Source organism: Homarus americanus, unplaced genomic scaffold, assembly GCF_018991925.1.
Source record: "Homarus americanus isolate GMGI-L3 unplaced genomic scaffold, GMGI_Hamer_2.0 scaffold46273, whole genome shotgun sequence".
NCBI classification, from domain to species: Eukaryota; Metazoa; Arthropoda; class Malacostraca; order Decapoda; family Nephropidae; genus Homarus; species Homarus americanus.
This window is the reverse complement of record NW_024725430.1, coordinates 127,297-142,258: the sequence shown is the minus strand read 5'-3', so window position 1 is coordinate 142,258 and position 14,962 is coordinate 127,297. Positions and strand designations below refer to the sequence as shown.

Sequence of the window (14,962 nt, the reverse complement as noted above, 5' to 3'; positions counted from 1 at the left end):
ATAAGTAATAACCAACAACATTTACAAAAATTAAATATCCTTTAAATAAAATATGTTCTAATACCTACATGAATAAGGTGATATAAAGGAATGAAGTGATTAATATTGTTTGTGTTTGTGAGACATATGGCATTTAGTAACATTAGAGACACGTATTTTCCGGTGTGCTTCGACGACCAGGGACAAAAATTTTATACTTTACTGACGTTTAATATAGCAGAGGCAAGGTGAGCAATATGGCCACTGTATTACTGAGATGATCATTGAGTAGAGTGTAGTATGTGAGGTAGAGGAGGAGAGGCTGGGGTGAGGGAGCTGAATGACACACTGAACCTGTCAAGTTGATGCCTGACATAACTCATATTTCTATTACCAGTGAAGAAGTTTATTGTAAGGACCATTGATCTATATTGTTACCGTCTTGTAAAATCTGGGACTTTTTATCCAGAAATATTCACATCTTATTAATATGTTGAAGTTGACATCATCTCGAGCAATATTTCGTCATCTCTCAGTTACACAAGTCACCATTATTACAACAGTTGGTCTTTATCACACACCCTCTTGGTTTATTAAGGTTCACTCTAAGTAAGTAAATCAGTAAGTAAAACTAGCATAAACTGGCAGGTGTATCCACTGTAAGGTGTTGGCCAGTGACACACCCTACATATTAGGCTTTGTTCTGCTTATTTTAGGAATATTTCAGATATAATTAAAAGAATATGTATAGTTATAACAGAATTGAGTGGTTTAGTTTGGATTGTTAAAATGTTTTGGAAAAAATTGTGTAAATATGTTTATTTTGAGATCTCATTATGCATTATGATGTTAACAGGAACAAATCATAGTGTTTCATCATACTTAAGTTTATGTCACAGTGATTTATTCATGCTAAAAATAATTCATAGTTTAGTGATGTTATTACTATTAATGGTAAAGATTCCTTAGTAACCAAATACAGTGATAATTTAATAACCAAAATACGTACTGTACATTTTCTTATGTTTTCATGGTGATTTGAAAGAATATTCAGCGCTACTATAGCGTACGGTCTACAAAGATATCTTTAGCTTAACCTAACCTGACTTAATCTAACCTAACCTAACTTAACCTAAATATCTTGTAGACCGCACGCTATAGTAGCACCGAATGTGACCTTTATTTTGAGTTTAATAAGTTGAGCTCTTTTTGTATTAGGGTAGGAATTTTTTAAGGAAAAGTTAGATCAGTTTTCAAAGGTATGATTGGTGTTTCATTTAGTGTTTTATTAACATATTTACCCTCATCTTCAAAACCCTGTCCACTTTCTGCAAATAATTGTCGTATCTCCATAAATATACATCAGCGATAAAAATAAAGGTTCTCTTCTTTCAAATCACCATAAAAACATAAGAATAACTTATTTTGGTTATTAAGCTCATTATGGCCACTAACAAATCTTTGATCCAAAGCACCAAGGCTACAGCTTATGTGTCATTACCTAAATACTATTAATGTACTTCCTGCTCCACCCCTGGGTATAGATTCTCTGCATTAAATCAAATGTTTGAAATAAAATTCCCTAGAAACCAAACACTTATTTATTATGTAGAGTTATGTCATATATACAAGTGTAGTGTTTTTACTGCTAAGTGTTGAGAAGCCAGAAACATTGGTTCAAGTTTCTAAAATAAAGTAAAAAGTTACATGTGGTAATACTCTAAAACACTGTCCTCCAATAACCAGCAACTTTTTCACAAATTTCTAAAGAAGAAAACTTGTTTCTTACCTCAAAAATATCCAAAGCCAGTTTGAGGAATTGCTCTTTTCTGAATATTGTTTTGGCAATTTTTTTCTTTTCCTAAACATGAATCCTTCTCAATGCGCTAGCTCCCAGCAGTGCCATAATATATATGTCGTAGAAAATATGAACCAACAAAACCTATCCTAGGATGAAATAATATTTTAGGTTAGGTTTGGTAGGTTTGGTTAGGTAAGGTAAGGTACAGAAAAGTTACTGGGAAACATATACAGGTGCTCCTCTACTTAAGAACGTTCAACTTAAAAAACTTTCAGAGATACAAACATCATCACTGATGGGTTACCTGCCAGAACAGGTGTTTAATGTAGATGAGACTGGATTATTTTGAAGAAAATTCCAGATAGAACAAACATTACCTAAGAGGAGAAGAGTGAGCCAGGTCTTATGGCTGTATTAAAGGGTATAGCTGTACTAAATATCTATAATCTTTTCATTTTTTTCAATATGTTTGGTATCTACAAGAGTAAAGTTGGACTTACAAACAAGCCTCAGGAACGTACCTCGTTCGTAAGAAGAGGAGCACCTGTAGTAAGTCACTGAGAAACGTTTGTTAAGAGATGAAATGCAGACATGGCATCCTTGGGTGACAATGTATTTCCTTGTAACAAAAAAATATATAAATACAGTATAAATGTTTTTTTATATTAGTTGGAATTGCTCCACCCAGTTTTTATTTTGAGGCAAGACAAGTTTACTTCTATAGGAAATTTTCTGTAAGTTTCTGATTCTAAATAGACAGTGTCGTTGGGTGCAAAAAGTCAAAGTTGGTTTTGATCCTGAACCAACAACTGTTTAACACTCGCATAATAACCGCTGTACAGTTCTGTATATACACAAACAGTATATTTCAATCAATTTACTCAGCTGTTCTGTTAATTTGCGACTGGTAATTAATTTATGATACCCTGTAATTGTTTTTCTTCAATATAATTGTCTTCCTGTCATGTATAATAGAGTTTTCTTGAAGTTATATATAGGAAACACTACAATTAACTTTCCTCATAAAACTGTTTCTCTCTAAGAAATTGTATAGAAGAAAAGTTGGGTGAATGTGAAACTAGAGAGACAACCTTATAAACAGTATTCAGCTTGAGTTGTGGTGCGAACCTTTCCGAGATTAATGATTTTAGTGTTTTTATTCATAATCAGGTGGTTGGTTGATGATGCAGGTATTTGAATTTACACACTTAGTCATGTTAATTATGTACAGTACAGTATAAAAATATAAATGTATGGTTATTGCTTATAATTGCTGATATATTTGAGTGTAACTTTGAATTACTGTAACACTTAAAACAAATAGCTTGAAATCATTAAGTTACATTCAGTGAGGTTCATATCATCTTTCATAAATGATTGAAGTCTGTTGTCTCACACATCAGTGATTGTTATTCACAGTTGCCTGGCTCTCTGTTCAGTCATATTCAGTATAGACATGTAATAGGAATCCAGGGTAAGTCCTTCAGTTATGCAGTGCCAATAATAATTTGAAGAAAGAGTTATATAATTTATCATATAGATTTAATATTACTGAATTTCAAATTTTGGTCATCTGGACAGTTTTGAATTGTGAAATTATTTGCTGTAATCTTACAAAAGGTTTGATTACTGTATCTTAATGATAAAATCTCAGATACATCATTATTTTAATGTTGTGTACAATGAAAGACAAAAGTCGTGTCGTGGAATTTGGTGATAACATATGCCTCAGGGCTAAACTTTTGGTGCCTTGTGGTGGGGCTCTCATAATGTTTCACCAGTTATATTTAATCTAAGGGCAAAACCGCGACACGACTTTTGTCTTTGATTGTACATTCTTTCCTTTGTGTGAAACTAACCTTACAATATATTGAATGTCATCGGTATAAGCCAAAGACCATTGCAGGTCAAATTGTGTAATAGATAAACTTTATATTATAGCTATAGCAAAGGACTAAATAAGGGATTTTGAATATAAGTTAATACTGTATTAAGTTTACCCCAAATTTATCAACTTGGAGGGTTTGTAATTATTTGTTTTGAAATACAGTATAACACAACCCCAGTTAAGAACAGAGAGTATGAGATGTCCTCTACAGTACATGTCAGGGAGTTTTTATTTTTTTATTTATTTTTATCCCACTTATAAGATCTTCGTGGCTTTCAAAATGATTGAGCAGATTCTTTATTTTATTTATTTATTTATTTATATTTTTTCTTCACGGGGGTCCTGGTAGTGATTGTGAGGTACAGATACAATACAGTAAATAAAATAGTGTACAGTACAGTGGTTCTCAAGAATGGTTAGGGGTCTGATACCAGTGACAAGTATTGATGAAGGAAAATTGTCAGTTGATTTTCAGAGTTTTATGCTAAGATGCAGTTAAATTCACATAATCTGCCACCCAGTTACTGAGAGGGTAGAGGAACTGTTACTCTTCAGTAATTTTTCTATCTTGTGATTTTTTCAGGATGATGCAAGACGTATTAGAAGCAAATGATTCACTCTCACAGCCGGGTCTCATCCAGAGGTTTAGCACCAGTATTTGCAGGGTTTGTATTTCTCCCATTTTTTACTTGAATGGAAGTCAGTTGTTATGTTTCCTTTACAAAAAATTCTTTAAAAATTGCAGTCAGGGGTCCAAGGAGATGTTTATAATATAATGTTTACAGGATACTGACCTTTATTTCATATCTTGACCTGTGATCTGATAAGTCCTCTTGTTTAAATCTTATCACTGGTGTAGAGTCCATATTAGTGATTGTAGGAGTGGACTTTTAAGTAGTGTATGAAGGAGCAGTTTGGTGTATGTCTAAAGCAACATAAGCTTTACAAGTCCCGGTAGCTACACCAGTTGTGCCTTAAGTATAGTTGGTCGGCGTTAGTAAGATTAGGACCATCTTGTTATCTCTGCTACAGATAGCTTGAAAGTTTTTTAATTTTTATTTATTTTATTTTTATTTGTTTTATTTATTTATTTATTTATTTTATTTTTTGGGACAGAAGCCATAATTGCCCTCCCCCTCCCATTAGCCAGAGCCACGGCCAGTGAAGGCCGAGAAGGATTTGTCTGGTCGCCAGGCCTTCACTTGTTGTGGCCCTGGCTGGCGGGGGGGGGCAATTACTGCTTCTGACTGTACCTTCATCATCATCAATATTTTATGACCAGTTACCACACTTGCGTGGGTTAGCAGCAATTACGGTACCTTACAGCTGCTGTCCATGCAGTCTCGCACATCAGGTTCTTAACTCTGATGTCATTCTTAACTCTGATGTCATATTTTTCTTTATAACATTTAACATTTTCTTAATGCCTTAGTAGATATTTGTGAATGACATATACACTATGTACTGTATCTATAATGAATGTGCGCTTGTGTATTTCCTGACTTGTAATACTCTTACAATATATATTCACTGTATTAATTATATTGTACTGTATACATATCCATCTGTGCAACTTGGTTTCCATGAGGGTCATCATGTTCAGTTAAGTTGATAGATTACGAATCTTCCACTCCAGCAGGAATTATCTGGTCCTGAGGTATTTTCAGTTCGAGGGATTTCCCTGTAGGTTCTACATTAAAGTCTTAACAACATGTTTCCTAATAGTTTGATGCAGTAGAGACTTGCCCTCTCAGAAGATGATGTAGAAGGTTTAGCAAGATAGGGAATATATTTGTCTTGTTCTTCATGCTTTGTGTAAATATATACATGATTCTTGACACTATATTTATCTGTTGAAGGTAAATATTACATAAGGCAATTAGTTGACCCACTGTGGCTCTAATCTGAGTTGTTATGTACAGTATATACATTATCATATCAAGGGGCCTGAGACGACTGAAGCCTCGGAACCATTATCTTCAGGTTTTGATAATCCCAATAACAAGGTCTTTGCTTGGGTGCACTGGTAGTTGTTACAGTACTTGTGTGGGGTACTGACTGAACTCCAGTATTGGCAACAATTGCAGTCATTTGCTTTCCCAATTTGTAAACAGTGTTATCATAATGCACGTATACTATTAACCTACAGTGTTATGTAATATTTCACGGTGCTTATGTTGACTAAAGTTGTGTTTCTTTATAACAAATGACGTTGAACAAGAATTGCATTGCTTTACGACTAAGAATAATTGCGTTTTTCAAACCGAGGGTTCCTTATTTATTGTTTAATTTTTGTTAATCTGTTGCTTACACATGTGACTTCTGGCTCACAAAAACATTGTTAAAGTTGTGTATTTATCTTAATGAAACACATCCTTAAGATCGAGACTGTAATCATGCGTAAGAACTTCTACTCAAGTCAATATGAGAAACCAGAAAAAAAGGTTCCTTTCACTCCCCGCCATATTTACGTTGTAAGTACAGTACTGTATACTCTGGTGGACTGGAAGACACACATTACAGCATGACCTCTGAAGGGCAACATAACTAAGTGACTTTCATGGGGCTCAGCTGGTACCATACACCATGGATACAAAAGATGAAAGTATGTTAATTAGTTTTGTGATGAGAGTGAGGTGAATGCCCTGTCTATAAAGAAGTTGTAGGTGGGTGGTGAGACAGGAGTGAGTGGGTGCATTTCAAGGAGGAAGCAATTCCTTATACAAGCTAGAAAAAAAAATATTTTAGTGGTATTAGTTCTTTTGTCTTGACTAACTGTGCTGTTCTTACTTAAGGCTTGCTAAATATACTGCTAGAAGCTTATAACCATAATTATAACTACCAGTAGCTATACAGAGCCTCAGTCTTAGATGGTACAGGCCAGGATATCAGCAACAACCATTTATGAAGAGTTACCCTGACTGTAGGATACCTTCCTGCAGGTGCCAGGCTCTCTCCTTGTGTGAATAGATTTATGCTTTACAGTAGAACATAATGTTTGATGACTCAGTTTTGTGGAAAATTGTGAAAGCCATAAACCAAGACGACAGGATGACATAGACGAGGTAGAAGAGATGTGTAATAAATATTGAATAAAATCATCATTTAAGTTTACACTGATGTACTGTATAATACACAGTGTAGGTATACAAACAGTTGAATCAGTGAAAGATAGTCCAAGAAAGCCTTTAGATACTTACTTTCATCAGGGTCCTGTTGGGTATGGAGTCTTCACATAAAGGTCCTTGATCCACATATTTAATAGAGATGAAGTAACATTACAGTATTGTAATTATATAAATACCTAACCAAAATAAGGACCAGAACAATGTTACATGGATAAATATTTTTATTAACGTCAATAGAGGAAGTTGAAACTACTGTATGGTACTGGCAAAATTTGATAAAGATGCTATTATACAAAAAATTTAGAATAGGATGCACAGGTTCAAACATCACGAGGGTTGTATCATATTAATACCCAATCATCCCAAGGCAGCACTTTAGGTCCTTTATCCAGGTTACTTCAGAAGTAATGTCCAGGAAGATGTCACCAGCCACCCAGGCATGTCACTTTCTTTCTGGAGAATCTACTGATATGTAAAAAGTGGTCTGGAGTTCTTCTTTAGTAACTTATCTTTTCAACAAGTTTTATTCATATATCAGATAAATATATAAATTTATCAAGAAGGATTATTTAATGAGCAGATGGATGTTTAAATGTATCCAAAATGTTTATATAATATATGAATTGAAGTGGCTATTTTGTCTTTCAGTTATACCAACATTACCTAGACAAATGGACCCCACACACGGCTTCACGGTGGGTGTTTACACTTGTGATGATCGTCGGCTTCATGCTCCGTATCATGTTGAGGCAAGGCTGGTACATCGTCTGCTATGCTCTCGGCATCTATCATCTCAATCTCTTTTTAGCTTTCCTCACTCCAAAAATTGACCCAGCATTTTCACAAGACGATGGTAAGCTTTAGTTGATGCATTCTGCATAATTCTGTAATTACATGATATATATTACACCACTAAGAATGAAAGAAGGAAAATGTGTGTATGAGTGTGTGTGTGCATGCATCTGCCTTCCTGACCTGCTTTACTGCATCATAGCAGGAAAAGGATTTATAAGAATGAAACTAATTATTTATATATATATATATATATATATATATATATATATATATATATATATATATATATATATATATATATATATATATATATATATATATATATATATATATATATATATATATATATATATATATATATATATATATATATATATATATATATATATATATATATATATATATATATATACAGCTGTACAGTATATAATACTTTTTGTTATCAATTATTTTAATAATTTCATTGTCATTCTCATGAATGCTGCAGCTGAAAGGTAGCATGTTGCAGAGCTAAATTAAGTCTTGGTATATTTTACCATGTACAGTATTCTTAGTTACCCCGCACATAATTTTTGTCAACAATAGATTGAACTGCCATTATTATAATTATCTTTATCAGATGATGGACCGAGTCTACCCACGAAAGTCAATGAAGAGTTCCGTCCCTTCATGCGACGACTACCAGAGTTCAAATTTTGGTACAGTGTAACAAAGTCTACACTAGTTGCTTTCTTCTGCACTTTCTTTCAGGTAGAAGTTCATCACATGTTGTTTTTTTAACTTGAAATATTACTCTCTCTAATTTATATCCAGTTCAGCCCATCCCAAAGAAGAGTGACCATTCTAATCCCTCTAACTATCGCCCCATTGCCCTAACTTCATCCCTCTCTAAGATTTTCGAAACTACCTTGAACTCCCATTTTCTCCGTCACCTTGAACGCCTTTCTCTTTTATCGGATCACCAGTATGGCTTTCGCCAGGCAAGATCTACTGGTGATCTGCTCTCCTATTGCACCCATCTTTGGTCATCCTCTCTTAGGGATTATGGGGAAACTTTTGTCGTGGCCCTCGACATCTCCAAAGCATTTGACAGGGTATGGCACAAGTCTTTGCTATCTAAACTTCCCTCTTTTGGTTTCTCTCCCCCACTTTGTTCTCTCATCTCTAGCTTCCTTGAGAATCGATCCATGGCAGTTGTTGTCGAGGGATCGATTTCTCGCTCTTTCTCTACCAATAGTGGCGTCCCACAGGGTTCTGTTCTTTCACCAACTCTCTTCTTTTTATCAATGATTTACTTCACACTACAACTAATTCTATCCATTCTTACGCCGATGATTCTACTCTTCACTCTTCCTCACATTTTCCCCTTCCTCCTAACTCTCAAACTAGATCTGTTTCTAGAACTGATATCATTACTTCTATCAACGCGGATCTGTGCAGCATCTCTGAATGGGGAGATACAAACTTGGTTAAGTTCAATAGTAACAAAACTCAATATTTACCAATTACACTTTGTAAAGTAGACGATCTCCCACCAATTACATTTCAGGACGCTATCATCCCCCCAAATTCTGAAATAAATATGTTAGGCCTCACCATTTCCTCCAATATGTCCTGGAAATCACACATCCTTAGTATAACTAAAGCTGCCTCCCGAAAGTTGGGAATGCTGTACAGATGCCGCAGCTACTTCACTCCTGAGCAGTTGCTCCAAGTATATAAGGGATTCATTCGTCCTAACTTGGAGTACTGCTCTCATATCTGGGGTGGCTCTTCTTCTGTCTAACTATTAGATAGGGTGGAATCAAAGGCATTTCGTCTTATTAACTCTCCTCCTTTAGTCGACAATCTCTCTCCCCTTTCTCTTCGCCGCAATGTTGCTTCACTCTCTCTCTTTTACAGGTACTTTAACGGGCAATGTTCAGGGGATTTGGCATCCTGTGTACCGCCGGTAAGGCCGTGGGTTCGTAACACACGTCTTGCCCGCGGTGCCCACCATTTCTCTGTGGATATCGGTCACACGAGAATAACCCGTTATAGTACCTCCTTCTTTCCTCACACAGCCAAACTGTGGAATGCTTTGCCTTCTTCTGTGTTTCCATGCTCTTACAATCTGTCTCACTTTAAAAAGCTGGTTTTCCGGCATCTTCGTGGTGTAGATTAATACAGTATAACCTTTTTTTCTATATTTTCAATTTCTTTCCGTTCTTTTTTTTCGCCCCCCAGGCTCCGTTGTGGGTCGTTTGACCTGTGCCCGAGTTGGCTAATTCCCTTAAAAAAAAAAAAAAGTTATGTAAGATGGTACCAAATTACAATTGTCTTTCTCTAAGCTCACGTTTGATCTCTCCACAGCTGTTCAACGTCCCAGTATTTTGGCCAATTCTCGTCATGTACTTCATCACCTTATTCTGCATCACCATGAAGAGACAGATAAGGGTAAATACTGACTTCTTTTTATTTATAAACTGTGAATGACATGTTTGGATGAGAGAAAGAGAGAGTGTGTGTGTTGCTTGTGAATGTATATGTGTGTGTCTGTGTGTGTGTGTGACATCTTATTATGTAGTCCAGATAGACTTTTGAAATATTACCGAGTCTTTTTCCTTCTGTTGACCAAAAAGTGTCATTTATGCGAACGTTGCTGTGTGTTTAGTTTACTTGTGAACTTTTTTTGCTTTGAGAATGTTTGTGTGGTTGGTGCAAGCTGTGTGGGCCCAGTGTGGTGTGGTTACCTGTACAGTACTGTGTTGTATGTGGCATATATGGCAGTGATGTGGGTCTGTGTGGGAGGATGGATTCTCCTCCTCCTCCTTCTTTACTTCTTCCGTTTTTATTATTTTTATTTTTATTATTTTTTTATTGGGATTTTAATTGCTTTTACCACATGGAGGTTATAGGTACAGTACAATATTTGGGACATTTTGGGAAGTTCTGGTGAAGGTGTTTATAGCTGTTGGACTCGAGTGATTTAGACAATTGTTAGAGATACGTATTGTTTTTTGAGCGTCTTGAGCCTCTAGAGTTGTTGTTTTTCGTTTTTTTCTTTCGTTTTTCTTTTTTTACGGGGAATAGCCCACCCTGTCACAGGTCAACAACCCACATCGGGGCCTGGGAGGCGAAAAAATAAGAATAAAAATAAATTAAAAATAGAAAAGAAAAAGCTTATATTAATCTACATCACGAAGATGCAGGAAAAACCATTTTTTTTAAAGTGAGACAGATTGTATGAGTATGAAAATACAGAAGGAGGCAGAGCATTCCACAGTTTGACTATGTGAGCTTGAGATGGCTGTTTTAACTGACTGTGAGGTGAACATGTATTACTCCATTTTGTAATTTTTCTTGTTTCATCGTCGATTCTCTGATAGTCACTTCTGTCTCTCTCATTCAATTTTTATCAGCCCCGAAAAAATCGGTTTCTCATCAATTTTATTGCCCCCCAAAATTGACTTTCTAAGCACTTTTATCACTAAAAAAGTTTCCAGTTTCTTTCTTTTTAGTTACTTCATGTAATACCGTTATATTATCTTTTTCCTTCCAGCACATGATCAAGTATAAGTATTTACCATTCTCCCTGGGCAAGCCACGTTATCAGGCTCATCAAGAAAACGTCAAACCAGCTGCCCACTGACCCAGCAGCTCCACTACCATCCCCAAATAGAGTTACTACTTAACCATTTTCCACTGGTGAACTACTGAACAAGACAAAGACAAGTGGAGTGTTTCTTGGTAAAAAAAAAATTAATAAAAAATCTTGCTCAGTGAAGCTGGGAGTCCTTGTGATGTGTTATTTACATCAGACATATTGCCACTGTAATTGACAGAAGGAGCTGCCACCAAAGATACCTGCTGATTCTTAGGAAGGAACTAATTCTACGTTACCCAGGGAGAAGGACAAGATAGCTGCTTGCTGATAAAACCCCTTCTGAACACCACCTCTACAGTACTTCCAGTTGTCTCCCATATTGATTTTGTTTCTGTAATCTTGAGTATTACATTGATACTTGTACATACATGCATACATACACTAATATACTGTAATCTTCCCTCTGTATCTGGCAAGTCAATGAGAAATTCTTTAGTCCAGTATTGTCTATGGTAACTATTCACACGTTCAGTGTTAAGAAGCCGGATAAATTTGTAGCTACGGTGGTCAGCTTGTGAGGAGTAGACGGTAATGATTTATGAAACCACATTTATTAACTGAGAAGGAAATATATGAAAACTATGCTTTGTACCTAGTAAGTGTTCATCATCAGGAAGTATTTGTAACCTGAAAGAAAAACTGCATGTGAAATATAATAAGGTTGTTACAAATAGTACAGAACTCTTAACACAGTACCCAGACTGTGGATAAGAAAGGTCAACTGGAGTAATATTCAGGATGTTTGGTTCATTTCAGCTTTATTTTTTGAATGATTAACAGTCCTAACTTGATGTGACTGACACAATACTATCGCAGTGGACATAATACAGTAGACCTTTGTATCCAAACTGTTCATATCCCTCCACTTGAGCTTCATTCCCAAGCTCATGTAACTTGAATAAAGTCAAAGGAGTCATAAGTGAAGAAATAAAGAGACCTGTGTTAGATTGGAAGGAGTTAGCCACCCATCACTTCACGGTGGTACTCTGCCTGAACCACCATCCTCTGCAGCTGAAATGTTCCTCATGTGGTTGATATTACAGTAAATAATACCTAGCATTTCACATGTGGTTATTTGTATTTTATTAAAGATTGTTAACTTGGGGATGGAATACCTTGGATATATATTGTTCTATTATTTATATATTGTACATAATGAACCTCTCTGTGTCTTGTCAGCAAAGGTCGACAAGTTTATCCTTGCATTATATTTTTTTATGATTAGTCAAGTTCCTGCAGATAATTAACATGCTAAAAATTATATTAGGTTATGTGAACGATTTATTTCCATTGTCATACTTTTTTTTGTCTAGTGATATTTTAAGTTTGAGAGTGCTGAAAATACATTGAGGAGATCTGATCATATTGCTACAGGTCTCTGAGGAAACTGTCAGATGATCACATAGGGAGGAATTGATCACTGTGTTCACTGGTGTTGGAATACTGTGGTTGACTTCATTTATGGCCATTTGATTCATCTCTTTCTTTTCTTCTTAAGGTGCACTATTTTTATTATTATTTTGGTCAGTACAAGTAGTATAGATGATTATAATGGCCCATGTGCTAATAATAAAAAAATCCAGAATATTCAAAATTCAAAGTTAAAGGAAATCTATATAACCGATTGTTCAATAGAGGACAAGAAACGTGTAGAGAATTACTTAGCTTGACACCCGATTGACTGGAGAGTATCAGTGTGAACTCTCATGTTTGGATGTACAGTAGTGCCAACAGAATAGTAACTTAATTTGTATCCAACTGTCCAATCTTTTTTTTTAGTACAGCATCGGGTGCAATCTTTATTATTATTATTGTATACAGTAATTTATCACAGTCCTTGGCAGTAAATTAATCAAACATTGTTGTGCAATACATCTCTCATTCAAACCTGGATGATGCCTGTCATTCTTTTATCTTGTGACACAGAAATCAATAGTTGTACTGTAATTATTTTGTGTTACAGCGAGAAAACACGAAGATCTTCAACACCAACTTAGCGTATAATGACTTGGGTTATTATCTTGATTAAGTGCATGCATGTTTTCAAATAAGTTAACTTTTTTCTTTTCTTTTTTTTTCCTAGTTGTATATTATATATTAGTGCTGTACAATACTTTTATTTGTTGTTGGAAAACTTAAATGACATTTTTATTTTTTTTATGTTTTTTATATTTGATGGAAGAACTTTTTCAACAAAATATTGTAGGCTTAAGAGATTCTTCTGGGTGTACTGACAATACTTAGTCCTTTGAACAGCAGGTGTACAGTAAGGGAACTCCAAACTGGTATCAGTGTACGGGCAATGCGACACTTGATTAGAAATATTGAATCATGTTAAAAATATTATGTAATTAATATTTTTACAGCTGCTATGTTTTTTTTTTTTTTGTTTTTTATCAGTAATGTTGGGGAACATTTCTTATTTGTGAAGAAACTGTCTTTGCTATGTGGTTTTCTTTTAGCTCTTTTTAGAACTAAAAAAAATGTACTTTGTAGGTGGCAGTTGGCCTTGGGAGCAATAGTTGTGAGTGCAGACAACTTACTAATTAAAGGTCATTATATTTGTAAACAAGCAGATGGTGATTTTCTTCTCAACATTAATGATGATTATAAGTAGATATGAATATTTTTGTTTTCTCTAAATTCAGGCAACTCTCATACAGTACTGATATTTTCATCATTATCCAAAGATTTCTCTGTCAAATTATTTGATGTATGAACTATATACTGTACTGTTATTATTTTGTTGTCAGAATGATGATGTGCAGTGCAGTGGTTTCTGTATATAAGTTATTGGGTGAATGAGTCATTCCAGATTATAGGTGTGTAATGAATGTGACTAGACCTTTTTACTTGGATCATGTCTTTGTACAGTCTTGTCATGAAATAGATTAAATAATATTTTGATTGGGTTTTTCTCTCAAAAATCCATTGATATATCATTAGATTACCAAGCTTCGGGTTATTATAAGTGTTTACAGTGCTGTACGTACAATCACTTTGTGTACTCAGTCGGGGTCAACATCTCATTTCAGTCATCCACAAGATTAAGAAAACGGTATTACAAATGACTTGCATGTCTTTGAGGGTCATGTAACGTGGTATGGTAAGATTGATTTTTTTTTTATTCATTTCACAAATGCTAAAGTTAAAGTGACAAAACACCTACTGTGCTGCAGCTTCTTAGCCTACCACATCAACAGCAACGGTAAACAATTTATGGTTATTTTTATGTATAGTTTACACCCCAAAATAAGGTGAATTTCCCTGATTATCATCAGAATTACTTTAATCATTCATTTACAACATTTACCGGTACATAAACATAAGAACTTAAACAGAAATCATATACGAATGGTCTCACAGAACTAATGTCATCAGACCTTTTCACCTTTGGTATAGTGTATCACTCAATGATGGTTTAACTCACTTCCAGTGGTCATATGTCAGATCATTGTAATCAACTTCATGATTCTCAAGCAACATCAATTGACTTCTGCACACCAGTGAGCTATGACTAATTGACTGAAAGAATGACTAATCAACCATCCAAATTGATGCAACTTGTGATGAGTTCTTGGATATACTTAACTGAGGTACTAAGGTCAATGGGCTGAAAAATCATAAATGTTACTATGATTGTACAGTACAGTATGTGAGTAGCCAGAGTGAGAAGAAATACGTGGACTTTTTTTAAACCTTCTAAATATGGGAGAGAAATTAAG

At 35.0% G+C, this 14,962-nt stretch overlaps 1 protein-coding gene across 5 annotated transcripts; it reads left to right on the top strand.

Moving 5' to 3' along the window:
- Positions 1-101: 101 nt before the first annotated feature.
- On the top strand, positions 102-14,144 carry LOC121864814 (protein RER1-like). Of its 5 annotated transcripts, none has more exons than XM_042363984.1 (6): positions 102-227; positions 4,252-4,333; positions 7,445-7,649; positions 8,211-8,341; positions 9,944-10,027; positions 11,133-14,144. In XM_042363984.1, exons 1-6 carry the CDS (start codon positions 127-129, stop codon positions 11,220-11,222), a joined length of 693 nt encoding a protein of 230 aa, XP_042219918.1. In that variant the 5' UTR covers positions 102-126; the 3' UTR covers positions 11,223-14,144. The 5 variants fall into 5 exon arrangements, with proteins under 5 accessions (XP_042219918.1, XP_042219920.1, XP_042219917.1 ...); XM_042363986.1 differs by lacking the exon at positions 102-227 and adding an exon at positions 368-390; XM_042363983.1 differs by lacking the exon at positions 102-227 and adding an exon at positions 455-588.
- Positions 14,145-14,962: the final 818 nt, after the last annotated feature.